The sequence below is a fragment of the Pipistrellus kuhlii genome, unplaced genomic scaffold, assembly GCF_014108245.1.
Source record: "Pipistrellus kuhlii isolate mPipKuh1 unplaced genomic scaffold, mPipKuh1.p scaffold_m20_p_8, whole genome shotgun sequence".
In the NCBI taxonomy this organism is placed as follows: domain Eukaryota; kingdom Metazoa; phylum Chordata; class Mammalia; order Chiroptera; family Vespertilionidae; genus Pipistrellus; species Pipistrellus kuhlii.
Window position 1 is genome coordinate 69,251,022 of NW_023425584.1, and position 23,126 is coordinate 69,274,147.

Consider the following 23,126-nt stretch of genomic DNA (forward strand, 5'->3'; position numbering starts at 1 on the left):
CAGCCTCGCGGGGACCCGGCCCGGCCCGGCCCAGTTCCCAATTCCCCGCCCCGGCTCCCAATTCCCCGCCCCGGCCCCGCCCCGCGCCGGGGACGTCACAAAAAAAGACCCCAAAAGCCCGGCGTGCGGGCCGCGGCGGCTCAGCCCAGGCCTGCCCTCCTCGCGGTGGACAGGCGTCGGGGTGCTCGTCCGAGCTGGGGGGCTGCAGCAGCCTCCCACAGGCCGGCAGCACCAAGGCCCTCGGGCGTTCGGCCCCCTCCCTCCCGGCTGTCGCGCTGGGCGCGAGCCCGGTGGCCCGAGGGAGGGGGACTCCACTTCCCGGCGCGCCCCGCGGGCGAACGCAGGTGTCGTCCGGGCCGGGCCGCGGCACGCAGGCGCAGTCGGAGCCCGGGGGCGGCGCGCAGGCGCAGCGCGGGGCGGGGCGCGCGGGCCGGGCCGAAGGCAGCGCCGGGCAGGCGGCGGCGCCAGAGCGAGTGGAGCGCTCGGGGGCCCCGGGCGGCGGCGGCGGCGGCGGCGTAGAGGAGGAAGGCGGAGGCGGCCCCGGCGGCGCCCCCCCGGCCGGCGCGCGGCCCGGCCCGGCCCGCGCCCCCGCGGCGGCCCCGCCACCCATCGCGCCCCCGCTCCCGGGCTCCTCCTCCGCCGCCGCCATGGCCCGGCCGCTGGTACCCAGCTCACAGAAGGCGCTGTTGCTCGAGCTCAAGGGGCTGCAGGAGGAGCCGGTGGAGGGCTTCCGGGTGACCCTAGTGGACGAGGGCGACCTGTACAACTGGGAGGTGGCCATTTTCGGGCCCCCCAACACCTACTACGAGGGCGGCTACTTTAAGGTGAGTCCGCAGCCCATTCGGATGCCGCTACCCTTCTCGCTTGGCGATCCCCCCTCTCCCTGTACCCAGGCTCTCCGCTGTCACTCGGGGTTACTCAGTCCCTCCTTCTCAGGCCCCAGGAATCCCCGAGAACTTAAACTCAGACTCCCCCAGAGTGGAGGCATGAACGTTGTTTTGTTTGGGCGGGTTCTTGTTTACCCCGCTCCTGGGAGGTCTCAACCCCTGGTGCCCCCTTCCTCCGACCCCGCCCTAGCTGGCCCATCCTGCTGCTGCTTTCCCAGCCCCCTGCCCAGAAGAGACAAAGGCCCCCCCAGAACCGCAAACACTATTGTTGGGGAGCACCGGCCTCGGAGAGGGAAGAAGAGAGGGAGGGTGACCAGCGGCGTGGGGGTAGGGGTCTGGCTCCGCCACTTGCTCAGATTCTAACAAAGGCCTGGATGGGACCTTGGCAGCCAGGACCTGCTTGGAAAGCAGCCACCCTTTGCCGATAGCAACGGGCCAAGCCCTCTCAGCTTTATCCGGAGCTATACAAACCTGTTCTCTGGGGAAGGTTGAGGCGGAGGTGTCACTCCTATCCACCCTGTCCCCCGGAGCCACACTCCAGAGGAGCCCCCGTGGCCTCCAGGACCCTAGCCTCCGAAGCTCCAGCTCCTCTCTCACCCCAGCTGGCCTTTCTCAGGTTCCCCTAAGCAGATGGCCAGAAGCTCACACTCTGGGCCTTTTATTCTGTGGTCTAATTCCAAGCATTTCCCTTTTGTTGTTGGGATCAGTAAAGGGAAGTTAGTGCTTTCCCTGGGACTGGGGTGACAAAGGACTAGGGCCAAAACCCAGGCAGCTTTCTCATCCTCATGATCTTAGCCCAGATGGGGCCTTGGAAGGACCCCTTTCAGGTAGCAGCACTTGACTTTTTGAGGCAGAGGGGTCTCCCTGTGGGAGAGGTGAGAAACGAGCATTAAGCATAGGAACACACCCCATCACAGCCTGCCAAGAGCATGGCTAAGACCTGCCAGGTTTTGCCTGGCTGGGAGGCCTGGGTGGGGAGCAGAAACCAGCTAGGCCAGGCTGGGGGGTGGGGAGGGAGAGGCAGTGCTGCCCAGACAGATGTCTCTGTTTGCACTTTTGACTAATGTTTTGGTCTCACCTGCTCAGTTGTCTGTGAGGGAGCCGCCTGGCCTGCTGGGGTGGAGAGGGAGGAGGAGTGTGAACAGCCCTGGTCTGAGTTCTGAATCTGGAGTCAGACTTCCCCATGCAGGGAACAGATTTGGGGCCTATTACTGAAAGGTTCACCCAGCCCCCTCAGCCTCTTTTGTCTGCTCGGGAGAGCCGCAGGCTGTGAGGATAAGGGCTCCTTCAGAACCAGGACCCCACCCTTAGATGAAGCCAGGCCGGGACTAAGTAAGGTTGCGTAGAGGATGTGGTGTCTAGCTATGGCATACTAAGTGGTTGTGAGTAGAGCCTCCCAGGTTTTTCTGGAGATGATCTAGTTTTCCTAGAAAAGAATGGACTGTGGAGGGAGCCTGCCAGACTTTGATCATATCTGCCACAGGGTCTAGCCTCAAGGAAGCCAGTATGGAGTTCAGAGTGGTTCTGCCACCCACCCAGTCCTCCCATTCAGGTCTGCTTGTGGTCAGGTAGGGAGTGGGGGGAAAACCCTCTTCCCCAGGAAATGTGGAAATGCCTGTGGCTCACCTTCACTTCGCAACCACTTCCTCCAGCACCTTTCCCAGGCCTAACCCAACTGCCCCTAATTCTCCTTGATGAGCCTCGGAAGCACTGGCCCAGGACAGGTCCCCGGACAGTGTGGGGTGCTAACGCGGGTCAGAGAAGCCAGGTTCTGGAGCGCCCTCCACTGTGTGTGCCTTAGGGAAGGCGCCCTCATTCTCAGAGCTTTGGTTTGCTCAGAGGTAAACAGACGTGATGAGACCCGGTGGGTGCTTGGTGCAGGGGAGGCCTGTCCCCCTGCTCCACTGAGGAAGCCTCAACCATTTCTTCTCAGGTTGTCGCTTAGAAGCCCGGCACTGGGCTTGGGGGACCCAGGTTCCAGACTTGTTCTGCTGCCATAGCTAGTGACCTCATCATTCAGCCGAGAGCAGAGGGACTTGACCCAAATGCCCCCCCCCCCCCCCAGCAGAGACGCCCTGTTCCTCTGTGGCCCCTACCCTGCTCTTCGCCACTGAGAGCCTGAGGACATCCTGGGCCAGATGTCCCGAAACCTGCGATTTGGGGCTTAAGCAGGAAAACGAAGCTTCCACACCTACTGAAACTGTGTAGCTCTGTCACCCAGTCAGTCAGGTGGCCCTTCCCGTCTCTCATGTGACCTTCCTGTTTGCCTTCCTGATCTCCCAAGATGGACACCTGCGGGCAGAGAGTGTCCACCCAGCACTGACTCATCTCCTCCCACAGGGCCCACAGAGGTGTCGGGAAAACATCTATTTTAATCCTCCCCACAACCTGGGAACTGAGGCAGGGACTCCAGCACTGTACTTGAGGTGCACAGCTCCCAGGCCAAGGCCTATGCCCCTCAGTGGAGCTGTTTGCTGGTGTGAGCCCACCTTGGGGCCCAGCCTCCTGACCCTCCTACAGGCCTGGGCCAGATGGGCTTGGAGCTGCTCCTTGGGCAACTGCCTGCACTCCCCAGTAGCAGGGTGGTTACCAGGATCAGCTCAGGGGGCCCCCCCAAAAAGCCTGTGGCAACCAATTGTGCACTCATGCACTCACGAGTGCCCATCCCAGCTGAGCAGCCCTTCTGTACTGGCGGTGTCCGTCCCAGCCTGATGTCCTTGTCTGTGTGTTTGTGGATGGAGTCCTCAAGAGGTATCCTGTCCTATCCAGCCTGATCCCATACTCGGCACTGATGGGACAACAGGGCCAGCCCTGGTTGAGTCCTCCTGCTCTCTGCCCACCCCCCAGGCACGCCTCAAGTTTCCCATCGACTACCCTTACTCCCCACCAGCCTTTCGGTTCCTGACCAAGATGTGGCACCCCAACATCTATGAGGTGAGCCTGCCTCTCCCACTTATCTCTCCCAGCCTCTGTAATGGGGGCGGGCAGGGGAGGGGCACTGTGTGGCCTTGCGTGCTGGTATGGGCACTGATCCCTCCCTCCTGTCCCTGCACAGACAGGGGACGTGTGCATCTCCATTCTCCACCCCCCAGTCGATGACCCCCAGAGCGGTGAGCTGCCCTCGGAGCGGTGGAACCCCACCCAAAATGTCAGGTGAGGCTGGTCAGCAGGTAGACGTGTCCCCCCACCCCCAGCATTTCTGACCTCTTTGCTCCAGACAGAGGGAGACACACCTGTGTCATCCCTGGGGTCACAGCTCCTTGCAGTGCTTTGGCATTGGTTGAAACTGGTCTTCTGCCAGCGTGCTGGGGCCCTGGGGGTCCAGGGCCATCTCTGCTGGCCTCTCCCCTCATTTCCTGACACTCACTGCCCCATCAAATGGGAACCTTTGTCCATATCTTTCTGCCCACAGGATCTTCCCTCTGCCGTACTCTGAGGTGTCCTCTCCTTCTTCAGCCTCCATGAGCCTAGCCAAGTCCGCAGGCCTGGCACCCGCCTCTTTGTCTGCATATCCTTAGTCCAGTAGCAGGGTGGCCATAGTAAAAGATGGCAGTACAGAGGGACCCATTTGCCAGGGCACTTGGGCATGGGAGAGGCATGTTTCAAGTGGAAGAAAGGTGCTCCTGGGCTTGGCTGCCCACACACGTCTTGTCCAGGGAGTTGGGCATGCAACAGAGGGCAGGAGTAGTCAGGGAAGGCCCAGTGAGAAGTCCAGACAAATGTTGCTTTTGGGATAGGGAGGTACAAGGGGATCTCTGGGTTAGTGTTGGCTCTCCCAGTGACATTCAGGCCTGAGAGGCTGCAAAACTGGGACTTCGTGTGTTCTCCAATAAATGGCAGGCGCCAGGGGGCTGTGCTCAGCCTGTGGTTCCTGCTACAACGTCGGACCTGGCTTCCAGGATGCATCCCGTGAACACCACCCTCACCCTGTACCTGCTGACTTTGTGCTCCCCTCCCCAGGACCATCCTCCTGAGCGTCATCTCCCTCCTCAACGAACCTAACACCTTCTCCCCGGCTAACGTGGACGCCTCTGTGATGTACAGGAAGTGGAAAGAGAGCAAAGGCAAGGACCGGGAGTACACAGACATCATCCGGTAAGGAAGGGCTCCCAGACCAACCTGGCTTCTCACATCTGTCCACAGGGCAGGGGTCACTAATGGGGAAACCTAGGCCACTGGACAGTGGGAAAGATCCAACCGGATTCAAGCCTAACCCATTGGCTCTTTCCTCCTGTTCTCTTTTCTTTTCTCTCTCTTTCTTCTTCTTCTCCTTTTTAAAAAAAGTTTTTAAAGAAAATTGGGTGTGTTTTGCAATTTGAAATATCTTTCATACAGGTCCATGTATTTAATGTAGTAAACAGACATCGTGTGTGTGTGTGTGTGTGTGTGTGTGTGTGTGTGTGTGTGTGTGTTGGGATGTGGGTGTATCACACACACAGGCATAATAGTGCAGCACAGAAATAGACACCCAGGTGTCCAGCAGCGAGCTCCAGAGGTCCTCCCCGTGTTCCCTTTGGCCCTTGCTGCTCCCCTCTCTCTAGGGCAGCACCTGAAAACGGGGGCCTGTTGCATTGGGCCTGTGGTAAGTGTGTCCAGCTAATGGGGTATGGTTTGCCTATCCACTTTTAGGTGCTTCCTGACCCACATCTGGGCATACACGTGTCCACTGCTTGCTTCTGTTCCTCATCAGTTTTTCATATGGTCATTTTTCATGTTACTGAGATTATGCCTTGTGTGATGGTTTATCTTTCGCACTTAATAATTTGCTGCTGTGAACATCACTTAAGTTTGTAATTTTGAAATTTTGAATCATTATTTAAAGGCAGAAAAAACATACGGTATTAGCATATTTAGAAAATAGCCTTTTTAAAAAAAACAATTTTTTTCTTGGTTCTAAGAGCAACATATTAAGGATTTGCCAGAACTAGCCTCTTATTCTCATAGTTGTTCCCAGCGCTCTCCCCTCACAAATGAGCAGCCAAACATCTTCCAAACTTTACATAGTGGATTCTCAGCAGTGCAGATGCCAGATCGGGGACAGAACCTTGTTCAGGGCCCTGGGTGTGCAAGCCATTGGCTTTCTGTCCGAGCTGTCTGACCCATTCTTTTGCATGTTCTGTTTTGTCAAATTCTGTGAGCTCTTGTGTCCATTGTCCATTGTCAATTTTTATCATGGAGTTTACTGACTTCTTTTATGACAAATAGCCCTTTATTAGGTGTTTTCCAAATACTTTCAGTTTGTCATTTACCTTTTATTTTTTATTTATTTAAATATATTTTTATTGATTTCAGAGATGAAGGAGGAAGGAGAGAGATAGAAACATCAATGATGAGAGAGAATCACTGATTGGATGCCTTCTGCACACCCCCTACTGGGGATTGGGCCTGCAATCCGGCCATGTGCCCTTGACCGGAATCGAACCTGGGACCCTTCAGTCCACAGGCTGACGCTCCATCCACTGAGCCAAACCAGCTAGGGCTCATTTACCTTTTAATTAGAAAAATAAGAAGTTAGACACACCCTGCCTTTGGCCCAGTCATTCCAGACTTACTTACTCAAGAAAAACAGGCACATTCTACACCAGCATCTATGCAAATGTTCAAAACAGCATCAAATCGCCAAAAACAAACAACAACCCAAATGTACATCCAGGGTTAAGGTGAGCGAGCTGTGGCCTGTTCACCAGCCATGTGGGCACATCTCCAGGAGTTAAGCTTCATGAAGGAAGCCAGGCAAACAAGGGACCATGCTCCTGGACAGGAATCCTAGGAAGTGCATCTGTGGCCATCGGGGATATGAGCTTTGGAGGCAGAGGGGCCATAACCAGTTTGGTTCAGTGAACAGAGCGTCAACCGCAAACAAGGGTCCCAGGTTGCGGCTCAGTCCCCAGTGGGGGGTGTGCAGGAGACAGCCAGTCAGTGATTCTCTCTCATCATTGATGTTTCTATCTCTCCCTTCCTCTCTGAAATCAATGAAAATATATTAATAAAAATAAAAGAGGCATAGGGGCATCTGGAGGTGATGGGTACATTTGTGATCTCATTTGTGGGGTGCTTTCAGGAGGCACACGTGGGTCAGAGCTCACTGCTGACACATGGGTACAGTTTGTGTTAATAAAGCTACAAAACAAATACCAAGAAGGCAAAAACATTTATGTGCAAATAGAAAAAAAAAACACCCATGATCCTAATACCTAATGGTTAATGTCTGGGTGTATCCTTCCAGATTTTTATCCAAAAAATGGGACCATGCGGTATAGGCCACTTGGTAACCAACTTTTTAGTCAGGTTTGTTGAGATGTCATGTGCAGTAGAGCTCACTCATCCTTTTTGGACTCAGTTTGGTGAGATTTGGTAGTTAACATGATCATCTCCTTGCTGCAGTGCAAATCCAGCCTTACCACCTGCTCTTACCTAGAAAGTAGGAAAGAGCCTTTAGTAGCTTCCTGGTGCCTGACCTACGAGGCTGTCCATGTGCTTAATTTGTCATAACTTGCTTATCCTTTCCTAAGAAACCAACTTTTTTTTTTTTTTTTTTTTTTTGTCTCTAAACAGCCCTTAGTTCTCCATTTCACCTCATCCTGCAGTTTGACTAATCCCTGTCTTACCCATGTGTGTGTGCACCTGTGAGCAGATGTACATGCACACATGGCATTGGTGGCCTTGCAGTGTCAGGTCTTCTACCTCTCCTGTGGTACCCTTCTCTATTTACTTCTGTTTTATTTTCCTTGACTAAATTCTGCTGGCTTCTTTTAGTCTGGCCTGTTTTTGCTGGTTGTTCTGTAGTGGTTTATGTAATAATTTTTAAACCACTTTGACACACACAGCCCCCAGGGGATCCATGAGCAACAGGGTGCACCCTTCTCTGCATCCCCCTATGGTCCCGGGAAAGCTGTCCTTGATGCTGGGCAGTCATAGTTTCCAGTTTCTGGAGCTGATGAAGAACTGTGATGGACATAGCAACACTAGTCCCCCACCAGCCATCCTAGGAGGTGCTTGGCAAGCACCTGCTCTGCCAGCCTCATTTGATACTTGCGCACAACCCTCAGGGTCTCAGAGTGAGTGCTGGGTGGCACCTTCAGAGTATCCTGCCCACGTGGCCCACTCCTTTGCCAGTTCTTCCCCGCCACCTCCCACATGATGCTGAAATAAAATCCAGACTATTTTTATCTCTCCAGACTCCCTGTGGGCCAGCTCACATGTGCCCACGTGGGTAGCTGTGATGGCTGCTTTCTGCCTGTTTGTTCACCCCATCTGCATTCCCACATGTTCTGTCAGCATGACCAGACAGAGCCCCTGGTGGGCTTAGAGGTTTTAGCATCTGTGGATTGGTGCTGTGACGTTCTAGTTTCAGATGTACGTGATATGGGGCTAGGGTGTTGACGGTCAGGTGCATGTCCCATGGGATGTTCCTACCCTGTCACCTCATTTGTCCTCCCTTTCACTATAAACAGGAGCATTTCCCTAACCCGCCTCCTGCCTCGTGAGCAGTGCAGTGCTGAGTCCGCTCTTTCCTGGGTGAGCCCGTCCCATCCTTTCTCTCTCTCCCAGAGTGCTGCCCCCACCGTCCACTTCTCCTCCCCTCTGCCTGCCTTGAGGCTCCTCAGCTGTGGCCCTGGAGGACCAACCCCCCCTTTGATATTTTGTCATCTGGGTTAAGTGTATAGTTTGATGGCATCTTTTTAAACCTCGTGTAGCAACCTTCGGGGGTCCTTGGTCCCGGCTGCAGTGTCCCCTGGGGCTTGGCCTCGGTCAGGCCCCTCCCCGGGGCTTAGTGCGCAAGTCACCCTCCACAAAGCTGCCTGGTCACCTCCTTTCCTCCAAAGGCATCTGGCTGTGGATCCTGACAGGCTCCCTCCCTGTCTCTCCCCCAGGAAGCAGGTCTTGGGGACCAAGGTGGACGCGGAGCGGGATGGCGTAAAGGTGCCCACCACGCTGGCTGAGTACTGCGTGAAGACCAAGGCCCCGGCGCCCGACGAGGGCTCGGACCTCTTCTACGATGACTATTACGAGGATGCCGAGGCCGAAGCCGACAGCTGCTTTGGGGACGATGAGGATGACTCTGGCAACGAGGAATCCTGACACCATGTCCCACGCCGAATAAACTTACAGATTTTACCTCACCAGGCCCAGACTCTGTGGGCGCTCGGGCACCTCCTGACGCCGAGACTACCTCAGGGAGGTGGCCCCGCTCTTGCCTTGTCTCCTTGGTCTCGCTTTCCTTTCCCCATGTTTGTTCTGGGTTTTCCTCTGCTTCAGAGAGGAGGGGCCCCATTAGTGCTGGGCACCTGGTGGGCCTCGGGGCAAAGGTGGCCTGAGGGGCCCGGACTCCAGCCCTGTCTACTGCCCCACTGGCTGGAGCCAGAAACTTGGGGCTCCCAGCTCATGAGTGGACAGATTAACTTGTCATCACTTCTTCTCTCGGCTTTGGTGTGTTTGGAATCTAAATAAAACAACTTTATGAGAAGCCCAGAGACCAACCTTTCCTTGGCCTCCCCTACAGGGTACAGTGGCCGGGCCTGATGCCCGCAGCACCTAAGTGTGTGGAGCCCGGGGGCAGGCCTAGCACCTGGGGTGCACTCCTGAGGCTGAGGATGTGGGCCCAAGGTCCTGAGCCCGAGGCTGAAAACAACCTGCAACCTCCAGCCCTCAGGTGGCTCCACCCTGCTGCCTGCAGATGCTACACCCAGTGTCACCCAAGCCTCTGACTTTATTTCTGAGTAACTGAAAAGCCCGGAGCAAGCTGGATTCAGGGTCCGATGGTGACATCAGAGCAAAGGCCCGAGGGAGCTCTGGCCTGACTGGTCCCTGTGGCTGGAGCCTGTAGGACCCCCTCGCAGGTGGTGGACCCCGTAGAGCCTACGCACCTGGTCTGCTTGCTCCACGAATGCGCCACAGCCCCGGTGCCACAGATACAGCTTTTATAGTTGGCCCTCACAATTTCGTTTGTTAACATGAATGATTTTCCTACATTAAAATGTGCGAAGTTTCACCCAGTCGTTTTAATTTCTTGCTTTCCTTAAACTCAGCTGGAGGGCAGCACAGGGCCAGTGAGGCTTTACTCTTGACAAACACCCACTCACCAGGGTTCTCAACTGGATCTGAGCAGAGTTCCCACCCCCATGGCAACCACGCCCATCCCTCTCCCTGGGCCTTGTCCAGGAGCCTCAGCCCCGCTTGCATTACAGGTGAGGCAGCCCGCAGAGCACCCATGAGTATTCGTAGACCTCCCACCCCCCACATGTGCGACCCTCTACAGGCACTGAGGCCAGGACAGCAGCCTGTGTTTCTAACTTGCAGGCACCTCCTGCTGCTCAGGCCTGGGCATGTACAGCCTCTCTTCACTTCCTCTTTAAGTTAGAGGCATTTCCTGAGGGGGAAGCTGAGTCAGCCTCTGCACCTTGCGGGTGGTGAGGGGGAAGATGTCACCCACAGTGTGAGCTGCTCTCTGGGGCTCTTTCCTGTGTGCCTAGCAAGTTGGTGGCAGCCTTCAGAATGGCAGTGAAAGGGCAGGGCCGCTGAAACCGGTTTGGCTCAGTGGATAGAGCATCGTTCTGCGGACTGAGGGGTCCCAGGTTCGATTCCGGTCAAGGGCATGTACATTGGTTGCGGGCACATCCCCGGTAGGGGCTGGGCAGGAGGCAGCTGGTTGATGTTTCTCTCTCATCGACATTTCTAGCTCTCTATCCCTCTTCCTTCCTCTCTCTGGAAAATCAATAAAATGTGGGGGTTTTTTAAATAAAAAATAAAAAATAAATAAGCTTTCCTTGAGACAAAGCAGCTGTTAAAAAAAAAAAGAAAAAAAAAAGAAAGGGCAGGGCCTCCAGGGGCCCAGGAGCCACTAGCCTGCACCAGAAAGCCTTGTATTAGCAAACTAGGATCCTTGGCCAAACTAGCCACACCCACTTTACCTGGGTCTGGCTGGTTATGAGCCGCAGCTTCAGTACTGAGGAGTGGCCCAAAAACATAGTTTGGCCATTTATAGAAAATTTTGTCAGCCTCTGTCTTAGAGTCATGCCAGCACCCACTGCCACTCTCCAGCTTGTTGGTTCAACCTCTCCTCTGGGCCTCTTCCTGTCTCCACACCCAGTGCTGCCGAACAAGCCATCTGAACTTAGTGACATAGGGCCACTGCCACTTTATACGCAGCTTCTGTGGGTCAGGAATCCGGCGGCTTGTCCCCTCTTCACCACGTCTTAGGTGACTTAAACCATGGGACCTGGGGTCTTCTGGAGGCATCTTAACTCGGGTTGGGTGAATGGGCTGGGGCAACTTGGAGCCCAGGCTCAGAGGGACTGAGTGCCCACACATGCCCCCACATCCATCACCAGGGCTTCCTCTCAGCATAGTGGCACAGGCTCCAAGATGACCGTCCCAGAAGCAAGGTCATTTCTGAGCAGCCTTGGAGGTCAAACCATGTCGCTTCAGCTGCACACAATTGGTCTAAGTAGGCACAAGCCCACCTAGATTCAAAGAGAGGGGACACAGACTATCTCTTGATGGGAGCATGTCTGAGAATCGGTGGCCATGGTCTAAAACCACTACAAGCCCAGCCGGCATGGTTCAGTGGTTGGGTGTCAACCTATGGACCAAGAGGTCATGGTTCGATTCCCAGTCAGAGCATTATAGACACGTGCTTGGTTGGGTTGTGAGCTTAATTTCCAGTGGGGGTGGGGAGGTATGCAGGAGGCAGCCAATCTGATTCTCTCTCATCATTGATGTTTCTATCTTCCCCCTCTTCCTCTCTGAAACCAATAAAAATATTTTTATTTTTTTTTAAATATATTTTTATTGATTTTGTACAGAGGAAGGGAGAGAGATAGAGAGTTAGAAACATCGATGAGAGAGAGTCATCGATCAGCTGCCTCTTGCACACCCCCTACTAGGGATATGCCCACAACCAAGGTACATGCCCTTGACCGGAATCGAACCCGGGACCCTTCAGTCCCCAAGCCGACGCTCTATCCATTGAGCCAAACCGGTCTCGGCAAATATTTTTTTTTTTTTTTTTTTTTTTTTTTTTTTTTTTTTTTCACGTCAGACGGGTCATGTGCCAAAGCGTAACAAGGTTAATGGGCGGCACACCTCACACAGCCGCGTGAACACCCAATCATCACGCTTATGAACTCCGAAAGGATCTCGGCAAATATTTTTAAATAAGTAAATGAAACCGCCACAATCTGCCCTGGCCAGTGTGGATCAGTTGGAGCATTGTCCCAGACACCAAAAGGTCGCAGTTTGATTCCCAGTCAGGGCACTTACCCAGGTTTCAAGTTCAATCCCCAGTTGGAGGCAACCGATCCTTGTTTCTCATATCAGTGTCTGTCTCTCTGTCCCTTCCTCTCTCTCTAAAATCATAAAAGCATGTCCTCAGATGAAGGGTTTTTGTTTGTTTTTTTAAATAAAACCACCACAATCTGTCCCCCTTTTCCTCCATAGTCAGTACTCCACATGATTGCCAACAGAGCTTTTGCTCACACAGATGTGACTAAAATATCTGAGGCCTCCAGTTCTGAATCATCTTCACTGACCAAGCCAAGGACAGGTGGCTTTGACATGCAGAACTTCAGTGTTCTAGCTGCAGAATGGGGTTAATAATTAGAGTTGAGCCCTAGACATTTTGGCTCAGTGGATAGGCCTTGGACTGAAGGGTCCCAGGTTCCATTCTGGTCAAGGGCAGGCACCTTGGTTACAGGCTCCTCCCAGCCTGGGCCAGGGTCATGGCGAGTGCAGGAGACAAGCAATCGATGTTTCTCTCTGTCTCGCCTGACCTGTGGTCAGCTGGATAACAGCCCCAACGATGTCCATTCCCTAATCCCTTTTCCGTCTAGGAAAAGGCAGGAAACAATTCCCTGGAGGCCCTGCCTACACCTGGGTTTAGCCCTGTGAGGCCCACTTGCTACTTCCAGCTTCCAGCACTAAGAGAATTAATTTGTGTGGTTTTAGGCACTGAATGTGAGGTTCCTTAATCTGTTACAGATGCAAGAGGAAACTAACATCCCCCAACTCAGCTTTCTCTGTGTGAGCCTCATTGCCAGATGAACTCTCACTTTGGGGCCACCTCCAGGCTGACATCTTTCCAGCTCCAAGTCCAGGAGAGGGTGAGGCTTGTAGAAGAAACCCACACCATGGCCCTCAATGAGCCTGCTTAGAACATTCTGTCCTGAACCGAAGGAAGGGGAGTGGAGCAATCTGATTGGCCAATTTGGATCACATGGATGGGGAGGGCTGAGGAGTAGCCTGGGAGGGAGGGAGGACTGAAGCCCCTGGGAGCCTTCATACCTGCCCCCACCCTGCCTGGCCCAGAACAGACATCACTGCTCAATACAGCACTCCATGCAGCTGAGCCTGACTAAGGAACCCCAGATTTGTGGTCACCCCCCAAAAGCTCATAGCACACGAGTGTTCCTATCATCTATATCCAGAATAACCAAAGGTTGGAAACGGCCCAAAGGTCCATGGAACGATGAATGGAGAAACAAGATGTGGTCCATCCATACAATGGGATATGATTCAGCCTTACAAAGGAAAGACATGCTGATACTACCACATGGCTGAGTCTTGAAGACATGCTCAGTGAAATAAGCCAGACACAGAAGAAGTCAAATCTGTAAAGACAGGAAGTAGATAAGTGGGTGCTAGAGACTGGGAGGGTGGGGGAAGGAAGGTGTAGTGTGTAATGGGAACACACTGTCAGCTTGGGAAGATGAGAAAGTACTGAAGATGGATGGCAGGGTTGAGTGGCTACACAACAGCATGAATGTGCTTAATGCCACTGAGCTGTATATTTAAAAATGGTTAAGATGGTACATTTTGCCGAAACGGGTTTGGCTCAGTGGATAGAGCAACGGCCTGCAGACCAAAGGGTCCCAGGTTCGATTCCGGTCAAGGGCATGTACCTTGGTTGCGGGCACATCCCCGGTGAGAGGCGTGCAGGAGGCAGCTGGTTGAGGTATTTCTCTCATCGATGTTTCTAGCTCTCTATCTCTCTCCCTTCCTCTCTGTGAAAAATCAATAAAATATATATATTTTTTAAAAAGATGGTACATTTTATGTTATATGTTATATGTATTTCGTCATGATAAGAAACAGAGGGCCAAGAAAACAGACACATTAAAACCACACACACACACACAGAGGTGTGAGATGGGGTTGAACATGATGGGATATTATAATAGATGATGAGGGGGAACTTTCGTTAATTTTTCAGGTGTGAAGTGTGGTGTGGTTTTCTCTTCGGAGAGCCTTTTACAGACTTTTCTGAAATGCTTGTGGGTGAAAAGCAGTGAGCTGGGGGTGGTGTGTGTGTGCTGTGGGGAGTGAAGCTGTGAATGTGATCTCTCCTATAGGAAGGGGTAGGTCGGGTGGGAGGTGCTGGGGGCCCAGGCGCCACCCAAGGCTGAGTTCCCCAGCGCCATGGAGGCCTCCTTCTCTCTGCTGCTGCTGCTGCTGCTGGACCTGGGGGCCCATTGGGCAGGTGAGTGGGAGCTAAGCAAGGGGGGGAACGCCTGAAGCTTTGGGCCCCGGGTGCTCATGGGTGGGCTTCACAACAGATCGGAAACAAGTCCCTTGTCCCCAGGAGGTGACTGATGGAAGAAATGTCGGCCGCTCCAAAAAGGAGGCGAGGCTGAGCAGGGGCCCTGAGGTAGCGGAGTCAGGTCACATCAGGGCAGACACTTTAAGATTTTTTTCATTTTGACTTAACTTTGATCTTACAGAAAAATCACTAGAATCCTACGGGTAACTCCCATCTCCTCCTCCTAGATTTCTCAATTGAAAACATGCTGCCTTATCACCCGCCCCTGGGTGTGTGTGCAAAAAATAAATGTATGTCTTATTTTTATGAACCAATGAGAGTAAGTTTCAGGTGCATGGCCTCTCACTCCTAAATGCCATGGCGTGTCTTCTGTGAGCAAGGACAGTCTCTGCACAATCATAGCAGGATTCTCAACACCGTGCATTCGTGTTAGCTCATCTCCAGGCCTTACTCAAAAGTCCCCATGGCTTTCCTGTGGGCACAGACCTCCTCCTCCTCCTCCTCCACAGCAGTGTCTTCGTTTCCCCCTGGGTCTTGTGGCCCTGGTATCTGTGATGCCCGTGGGTCTGCCTGCCATGTCCCTGAGGATGGGTTCAGATTGTGCATTTTCTGCAGGAGTCACAGAGGGTTCCCGCCTGCTTCCTGGTGCCATTATCTAGATCACGTGGTGACGCTGGCATTCCCCTGGCTCCCCAGAGTAAAATCATTAATTCCCTCCTGTAGTTGTTTTATGGGGAGACTCTAGGACTCTGAGAATATCCTGTGCTCCTCACATCTCACCCTGGAGCTAGATTCACAGAACACCACAGACGATGGGGCAGATGCAGGCTTTTTGCTTCCTGGCAGCACCCGCAGGCAGGGTCCCGATAAACATATGTACAGAAACTACAACCTAGTGAGTGAGGCAGCCTGCCCAGGATCGCCTGGTTGGGAAGGACAAAGCTGGAATTTGAGCCCCTGCTAGCTGCCTCGCCAAACCATATGCGTGGCCAGGACCCGATGCCCGGGCGCTTGAGATAGAAGGTGGTGGGAGATGGGCATCCCAGAATTCTCACTGGGCTGGATGAGAATGACCCTGTGATGAATTGGGGGCCCTGGCAGGAAGGACTGAGTGCTAGGAAGAGAACAGAGCAGAGTGAGGGGAGGAGGGTTATATTAAGGAAGTTGGGGCGCAGGGGTCTCTGAGGAGAAGGCTTTCGAGCAGATATCCAGAGAGGAAGCCAGAGTTGGGAATGCCTGGAGGAAAGGCTGCCAGCACAGCATGTGCAAGGACCCTGAGGCGGGAGTGAAGGCAGCGCACTGGAGGAGCAGCCCCGGGTGGTGTGGCTGGAGGGGAGTGAGGAGGTGTGGGAAGGAGGCAGGACTAGCTGATATGGCTCTTGTGAGTCATGGGGAGTTTGGATAGTTAAAGCATGAGGGGAATCATGGGAAGATTTTTATCTGATTTACATTTTAAAACTTTTAAAAATATATTTTTATTGATTTTAGAGAGGAAGAGAAAGGGAAAGAGAGAAATATCTACCGTGTTTCCCCGAAAATAAGACATCCTCCGAAAATAAGACCTAGCCCATGGAAAGATAAGACATCTCCTGAAAATAAGACCTAGCGCAACTTTGGGAGAAAAAATTAATATAAGACACTGTCTTATTTTCGGGGAAACAGGGTATGATGAGAGAGAATCATTGATCAGCTACCTCCTACACATCCCACACTGGGGATCGAGCCCAGGCATGTGCCCTGACAGGGAATCAAACCCAGGACCCTTCAGTCCGCAGGCCGACACTCTCTCCACTGAGCCAAACCAGCTAAGGCTAATTTCTCCACTTTAAACAGCTCCTCCAGCTGCTGCCATAGGCGGCGGCGCTGTGGTGCTCAGGGATGGGATGTGAATGTCAGATGGTCACCTGCTGGTAACCAGGATGTGGGAGTGAAGGATGAGGCGGGACCAAGGGCAGCCCTACCTGTCAATCTGAATGTCTCGGCAGCAGAGGGGGCTGTGTTAGGGTTCAGGCTCCTCGGGCCTGGGGGGGAAGGGTCACGGTGGGGACGGGGCACGCAGCCCTAACCTGGCACTCTGTTCCTCTCGGCAGGAAGTGTCACGTTTAAGACCCACATCATCGGTGGACGTGAGGCTGCCCCCCACTCCCGGCCATACATGGTGTCCCTGCAGAGAGCCGGCGCCCACCTGTGTGGGGGCGTCCTCGTGCGCCCGCGGTGGGTGTTGACAGCTGCCCACTGCGTGGCTCCGCCGTGAGTGACCCTGCCCTGCCCAGCCCTCTGCCACCCCAGGCACCCCTGAAACTGTCTCGTGGTTCCCTATTCTCACCAGGGGGTGGGTCCTGACAGATTTAAGCCAATACTAGGGTCATAGGGGCGTCCCCTTTCCCTCTCTCTGATTGCTACGGTGTGTGCACGTGGCATTGACCTACGTAAGTGACATTAGACGGCAGGATTCCTAGGGAAGCTTTACTTGCTACCACAAAGCACCTTCCAACTGGACAGAGTCGGGCCTCTTGTGACACCCAGGATGTGTCTCCCTCTGTGGCCGTGGGGATATAGCAGGTCTGTGGAGAGTGGCATAACCCAGGAAGCCACCAAATCAATTAATCTTGGAGCTGCCCCTCCTCTGGACTAGCCAGTAATAAAGACCCCAGATCAAACTGGTGGGAGGAACCAAAGGGAATCTGTTGGCTCATGAAACTGAAAAGTCTAAAAGGACATCAGGCTTCAGGAACAGCTTGATCCAGGTGCTAGCATCAGCTAGTCAGGAGCCTGCCCCTCGGCTCTTCTATTTTGTCCCATCCCATATAATCGGGAAGGTTCTCCCATGGTGGCAAGGATGGGCCCTTATTCCTGTGGGAAGTTTGTTTCTCTATAGTTTGGGCAAAGTTATGAGGATGGATACTGGTGAGCCTGCCTGGGCCTGGTGGCAGCCTTAGGACACAGCACTGTGCTGGAGGGATAAGCATAGGCACCGGATGAGGCTGGAGCCCCCGCTGAGGGGAGCCCCAGACTGACGGTCATCATTTTTGGACACATAGCGCCTACCTCTGGTGGGGAATGAACTGGAGTCTGGGGCAGGGGCAGCAGCAGGGACAGCTTCCTGGAGAAGGTGGGGGGAGGCAGTTGAGAAGGAGCAGGGGATGGACCAGGCAGCGAGAGGCCAGGTAAGGGAGCAAGAGGAGGGGCAGGATCGAGTGCCCCTTGGCCTTGAACTCAGCCTAGATGGACCCTGGAAGGAAGGCTCAGGGAGGGGTCCGCAGGCTGCAGGATGGCAGCCCGTACCCTGATTCTGCCGCCCACAGGATCCATCAGCTGAGGCTGGTGCTGGGGCTCCACAAGCTCAGAGACCCTGGCCTCACCTTCCGAGTCCGGGCAGCGGTCCTGCACCCCAAGTACAAGCCGGAACCCAGTCTGCATAGCGACATCGCGCTGCTTCAGGTGCGGGGGCTGGGGGCAGGGGCTGGCGGAGGTGGTGGGGAGTGACAACTGCACCCAGGTCCTCTCTCCCCCTGCTGCTACCCCAGTCTCTCCCTCCCCTGTCTCTTTCTGTCACCTGTAGCTGGACTCTAAGGTGAGCCCCAGCAGGACTGTCCGGCCCCTGGGCTTGCCCCGAGGGCACCAGGCAGTGGCAGCAGGAGCAAGGTGCAGCGTGGCAGGCTGGGGGCTGACCCAGGAGAGGGGGCAGCTGGCAGGAGCGCTGCAGGAGCTGGATGTGCATGTGCAGGATGCCAGGATGTGCAACAACAGCCGCTTCTGGAAAGGCAGCATCACCCACAGCATGATCTGCCTGGAGGCCAAGTCCAAGAACCAGGCCCCCTGCAAGGTGAGGGGCAGCAGCAGGGAGGCGGAACAGCCTGGCCTGAGGGGAGGGCAGAAGCCTCGGCCAGCGGGGGACCTGGACCCCAGGTCTGTCCATTCTCTGGGGAATTCTGGAGATTCTCAGACACAGAAAGTGAGGCACAGAGAAGGCACAGGGATGTGCTTTGAGCTCTAGCACCAAAGATAACCATAGCACGTGCAAAGGTCCTAGGATGGGGAGAAGAAGCAAAGAGTGTTAAAAGAACAGGAAGAAAGGAAGGAAGGAAGGAAGGAAGGAAGGAAGGAAGGAAGGAAGGAAGGAAGGAAGGAAGGAAAGATAAAAGGGTGGGGTAGAGGGGTAAGATGTGTATAGTGACATGTGGGACCAGGGTACACAGTCAGCCTCCCACTCCCAGGAATAATCATGCTTTGTCCAAGCGACATCAAATGTAAGCTGTATCCTGTGTGTCCGGCAGGGGGACTCAGGCGGGCCCCTGGTGTGCAGCAAAGGCCGGGTGGCTGGAATCCTGTCCTTCAGCTCCAAAGCCTGCACCGACATCTTCAAGCCCCCTGTGGCCACCGCCGTGGGCCCCTATGTGTCCTGGATCAGGAAGGTCATCAGCCGCCGGTCGGCCCCATCACACGCCTGATGCTCCATGGGTGCTTCTGACCCCTTTGTTTGCAGGACCCTCCCTTGCAGGATTATGGGGAGGGGCAGCGAGGGGACCAGACACAGCTCATAGGACCAATAAATTGTAATAAAGAAATTGTAAGAGTCCTGCCTGGATTCCTTTTTTAATTATTATTGATGAGAGAGAGAGAGAAACATCAATGATGAGAGAGAATCATTGATCAGCTGCCTCTTGCATGCCCCCTACTGGGGACCAAGCCCAAAACCCCAGGCATGTGCCCTGACCAGAATCAAACCATGACCTCCTGGTTCATAGGTCAATGCTCAGCCACTGAGCCATGTGGCAGGACGAGGTTGCACTCTTGAGGCTGCTGTGAGGAGCCAGCAGCAGGCGAGGGCAGGCTTCTCCCAGGAGTGGCTTCAGGATGGGTGGAGCCTAATGGATGGCAGAGGATGGCACTGAGCGCAGCTGGGGGCCACAGCCAGAGTTCGGCTGGCAGGGGGTGTGCTGGTGCTGGGGAGCTGGGTGGAAGTCATTGAACAAGCATTCCAGAATATTCTTCCTTTCATTTTTTAAGTAATATATTTACAGTGTTGAGATATAATTCACATGGCTTACAATTCGTCTATTTAAAGTGCATAATTCAGTGGTTTTTAGTATGTTCATTAAATTATATAACCCTCACCTTCAATTCCAGAACATCCCATTACCCTAAACAGCAGCCTGTCCCCATCAACAATCACCTCAGTGGGTAGAGCGTCAGCCTGCAGACTGAAGGGTCCCAGGTTCGATTCCGGTCAAGGGCATATAACCTGGTTGTGGGCACATCCCCAGTAGGGGGTATGCAAGAGGCAGCTGATTGACGTTTCTCTCTCATTGATGTTTCTAACTCTCTATCCCTTTCTCTTTCTCTCTGTAAAAATATCAATAAAAATATTTTTAAAAAAATAAGCAGATGGGGCAATGGTAAGATATGTACACATATAATAATTTAATAAATAAATAAATATAAAAAATAAGCAGAAAAGCCCTGACCAGTGTGGCTCGGTTGGTTGATCATTGCTTGTCCCATGCACCAGAAGGTCGCCAGTTCCATTTCTGGTCAGGGCACATGCTTGGGTTGTGAGCTTGATCCCCAGTGTGGGACTTACAGGAGGCAGACAACTGATGTTTCACATTGGTTTTTCCCCCTCTCTCTGAAATCAATAAAACAAACAGACAAATAAGCAGAGCAACAAACCGATGTTTCTTAAATCAATAAAAAAAAAATTAAATATCTTTTTAGCCCTTGCCGGTGTGTCTCAACGTTGAGAGTATTGGCCCATGCACCAGAAGGTCATGGGTTCAATTCCCGGTCAAGGGCACATATGTGGGTTACAGGTTTGATCCCCGGCCCTGGTCAGAGCGCATTCAGAAAGCAAACAACAGATGTGACTCTCTCACATGGATGTTTCTCTCTCTCTCCCTTCCTCTCCCTGTCTCTTCCCATCCCTCCCTCCCTTCCTTCTATTCTCTCTTAAAAAAAAATTCAATGAAAAAAATATTCTGGGGAGAGAGTTAACAGAAAAAAGGAAAAAAATCTTTTAAAATTGTGATGATATTTACATAACAAACTGTTGGCGACGGGGCACTATTTCCTGCTCTACCTTCTGTAGTGCTTGTGGCTGAACTAGTAACAAAATAATAAATCTACACCAGGACTAGATCAACAGGAGAAACACCAATTCAACACATGTGCAGGGGAGAGTCAGAATATGATGCTCAGATCATAAGATGAGGCTAAAAACGTGATCGAACCAGGCTCTTTCTTTACTTTTTAGACAAAGAAGCAGTGCGTTTGTGAGAAGTCGCAGAAGGGAATCTGAGCAGGGTGTGAGCGAGGTGGGGAGTCAGCAGTGTGTTTATAGAAGCTCCTTGGTTCTGGACTCCTCGCTCTGGTAAAGAGACTTATATCCTGAGTTAGGGTGGGACAAAGAGGTCACGATTTGCTTCTCCCACAGGCAGTTTCTTAAGTAACTTCGATGCAAAATTATTATGTGCCATGAATGTGGGACATCTTGGGGCAGCCGGCTCAGGGCCCTGACAATAGTAGTTATTTAAAGTACACAATTCAGTGGTATTTAGTTCATTCACAATGTTGTGCAACCACCCCCTCTATCTAATTCCAGAACCTTCCATCATCCAAAAAAGATGCCCTATCCCCATCTGCAGTCACTCTCTAGAACCTGACAAGTGCTGATCCACTTCCTGTCTCTGGATGTGCCTGTTCCGGACACTTCACACTGATGGAATCACACTCGCTGTGCCTTGTGGCTTCTCTCACTGAGCATCACGTGTTCAAGGTTCATCCACTCTGTATCGTGTGCCAGTGCCTCGTTCCTTTTCTTGGCTGTATAATATGCACCGTGCAGATGGATATAGTGTGTGTATCCATCCATCCCCTGAGGGACACTCGGGCTGTTTCTCTCCCTTTTGGCTGCTGTGTGCATGGTTTCCCCACTTCAGCTTCCAGAGACTGGCTGTCATCTCCTGCCCTCCCCCCTCAACCAGCACATGGCCCCTGGGTGTCTTTGCAAGAAGCTTTGGGTCTTATTGTTCTTCATCCTCCTCAAGTGAGCCTGGATCTGGAGGCACCGCAGATGTGAGAGGCGCCCCTGGACCAAGATCAGGGGAGGCCAGGCCTGTGTTTGCAGGGTGGGAGCCCCTCGGGAGGAAGCTTATCTTGCCTTCTCAGCTGTTCCTTCCTGGCCCCGCTGGGTCCTCCACCCCCAGGTGTGCAGGAGGTCTGGGGTTGCTTAAAGGGACAGAGGAAGCCACCAGATGGAATGAGGTGCTGCAGCTCCCTAGGGCTGGCGGACTGGCAGGCTGGCGGGCGGGTGCGGAGGGAAGGTGCTGAGCAAGGTCCTGCACCCGGTGCCGTCCTGCCTGGGGACTCAGAGCACCTCCCAGCTGGTCTCTGAAGGTGTCCACGGCCGAGTGCGCTGAGCTCCGGCTTCTGATGCTTTCAACTGGACAGATATAGAGGGGAGGGTGACAGTACCCCTGGGTGCTGTCCCTGGGGGGCCAGAACAAAGCACCCCAGTATGGGAACCCCTTTCTTGCATCCCACAGGATTCAGGGTTCCAGTTCAGGGTTCTGGAGAAGGGCGACACGCAAATTAAAGAGAAACTAGAAGAAATTTAATCTGATATGGGGGGCCAGGCGGGAGCCCACCTCTAGTGGGAGGACTGCCGCTAGGCTCTGGCCTTGCTGTCCCTTTTATTGAGACCATGGGATACACCCATGACCCTGAAGCAGGTGTGGGGTACACCCATAGCCCTTAGCCAGGTAATAAGCGGATTATCTTTTTTAAAAGAAGAGAGTTGCTTGCCTTGCCCTCGTTGGAGAAAGATGTCCAGATCTATCCCAGAGGCTGCAGGCGTCAGAGGCCGGAGGGGAGGGGAACCAGTGAGTGAGGACCACCCACAGCTAAGCAGGGCAGCTGTTGTGTGCAGATGAGTGCACAGCGGGGGCCCAGATGAGGTGGTTGTCCCTGACCGCACACAAAGTCAGAGGGCGACCAGGGCCATGAGGACAATTGCAAAGGGGGATGGAGCCAGGCTGCCTTCAACTGGGTCAGAGATGCCAGGTGAAATACAGGCTGGCCAGTTAAATTTGAATTTCAGATATAGAGCAGATAATGTTTTTAGTGAAAGTATGTCCCAGATACTGTGACTGTGTGGGATATATTTCTAATATATATATTTGCTGATTTTTTAAAAAAATCTGAAATGCAGATTTAACAGGGAGTCCTATGTTTTTACTTTCTAGGTCTGGTTACCCTGACCAAGTGGTCCTGAAGGCCTTCCGTGGGAAGCAGAGGGGGACTCAGATTCTTCTGCCCTGGGGTGGGAGCAGAGCAGGGATCTGGGGAGGAGGAGGGGGCAGGGAAGGCTTTCAAGGGAGAGGATCAGAAAACTGGGTCTTCGGGAGACTGAGCTTTATTTTGAAAACAAAAGCAAAGGCTATTTCCCACGAGAGCTGCCTCAGCCCGGCCTCCGGAGGGCAGGCTAGGAGAAATTCCACCTCCCCGGCTGTAGGAGTTTTGAAGCCAGCTGGCTGTCTTCCTCCCTCATTCTGCACGTAGCCCTCAACCCCCATCTGTGCAGCCTCGTGGCCTTGTTAAGCCTGGGGCTTCTGTTAAGCCAGGGCCTGAGAGTGGATCTCCCAGGAGCGGGATCCTCACCCTACAGTCCCATCGTCAGCAGGTTGTGGCCTGTCTGCCTCATC

General features: G+C 53.5%; 2 protein-coding genes and 1 non-coding gene across 5 annotated transcripts; 2 read left to right on the forward strand and 1 right to left on the reverse strand.

Annotated features, from left to right (window-relative positions):
* The first annotated feature begins 647 nt into the window (after positions 1–647).
* CDC34 (cell division cycle 34, ubiqiutin conjugating enzyme) lies at positions 648–9,879 on the forward strand. Its single transcript, XM_036425181.2, has 5 exons — positions 648–824; positions 3,735–3,821; positions 3,943–4,040; positions 4,848–4,982; positions 8,762–9,879. The coding sequence occupies exons 1-5, from the start codon at positions 648–650 to the stop codon at positions 8,967–8,969; spliced, it is 705 nt and encodes a 234-aa protein (XP_036281074.1). The 3' UTR covers positions 8,970–9,879.
* GZMM (granzyme M) lies at positions 4,852–19,002 on the forward strand. Of its 3 annotated transcripts, none has more exons than XM_036425162.1 (5): positions 4,852–4,982; positions 16,515–16,674; positions 17,730–17,865; positions 17,987–18,250; positions 18,702–19,002. In XM_036425162.1, the coding sequence occupies exons 2-5, from the start codon at positions 16,580–16,582 to the stop codon at positions 18,873–18,875; spliced, it is 669 nt and encodes a 222-aa protein (XP_036281055.1). In that variant the 5' UTR covers positions 4,852–4,982; positions 16,515–16,579; the 3' UTR covers positions 18,876–19,002. The 3 variants fall into 3 exon arrangements, with proteins under 3 accessions (XP_036281055.1, XP_045432558.1, XP_045432559.1); XM_045576602.1 differs by lacking the exon at positions 4,852–4,982 and adding an exon at positions 14,260–14,364; XM_045576603.1 differs by lacking the exon at positions 4,852–4,982 and adding an exon at positions 14,260–14,364 and having other exon boundaries at positions 18,764–19,002.
* On the reverse strand, positions 11,923–12,025 carry LOC118711980. The gene has a single exon (XR_004985917.1). It is a non-coding gene; the product is annotated as a small nucleolar RNA U13 (small nucleolar RNA).
* Positions 19,003–23,126: the final 4,124 nt, after the last annotated feature.

Coding starts and splice junctions, on each gene's coding strand:
- CDC34 (XM_036425181.2), top strand. CDS start 648: ATGGCCCGGCCGCTGGTACCCAGCTCACAGAAGGCGCTGTTGCTCGAG. Junction 825..3,734: donor ACGAGGGCGGCTACTTTAAG/GTGAGTCCGCAG, acceptor CCCACCCCCCAG/GCACGCCTCAAGTTTCCCAT. Junction 3,822..3,942: donor GGCACCCCAACATCTATGAG/GTGAGCCTGCCT, acceptor GTCCCTGCACAG/ACAGGGGACGTGTGCATCTC.
- GZMM (XM_045576602.1), top strand. CDS start 14,304: ATGGAGGCCTCCTTCTCTCTGCTGCTGCTGCTGCTGCTGGACCTGGGG. Junction 17,866..17,986: donor GCGACATCGCGCTGCTTCAG/GTGCGGGGGCTG, acceptor TGTCACCTGTAG/CTGGACTCTAAGGTGAGCCC. Junction 18,251..18,701: donor AGAACCAGGCCCCCTGCAAG/GTGAGGGGCAGC, acceptor TGTGTCCGGCAG/GGGGACTCAGGCGGGCCCCT.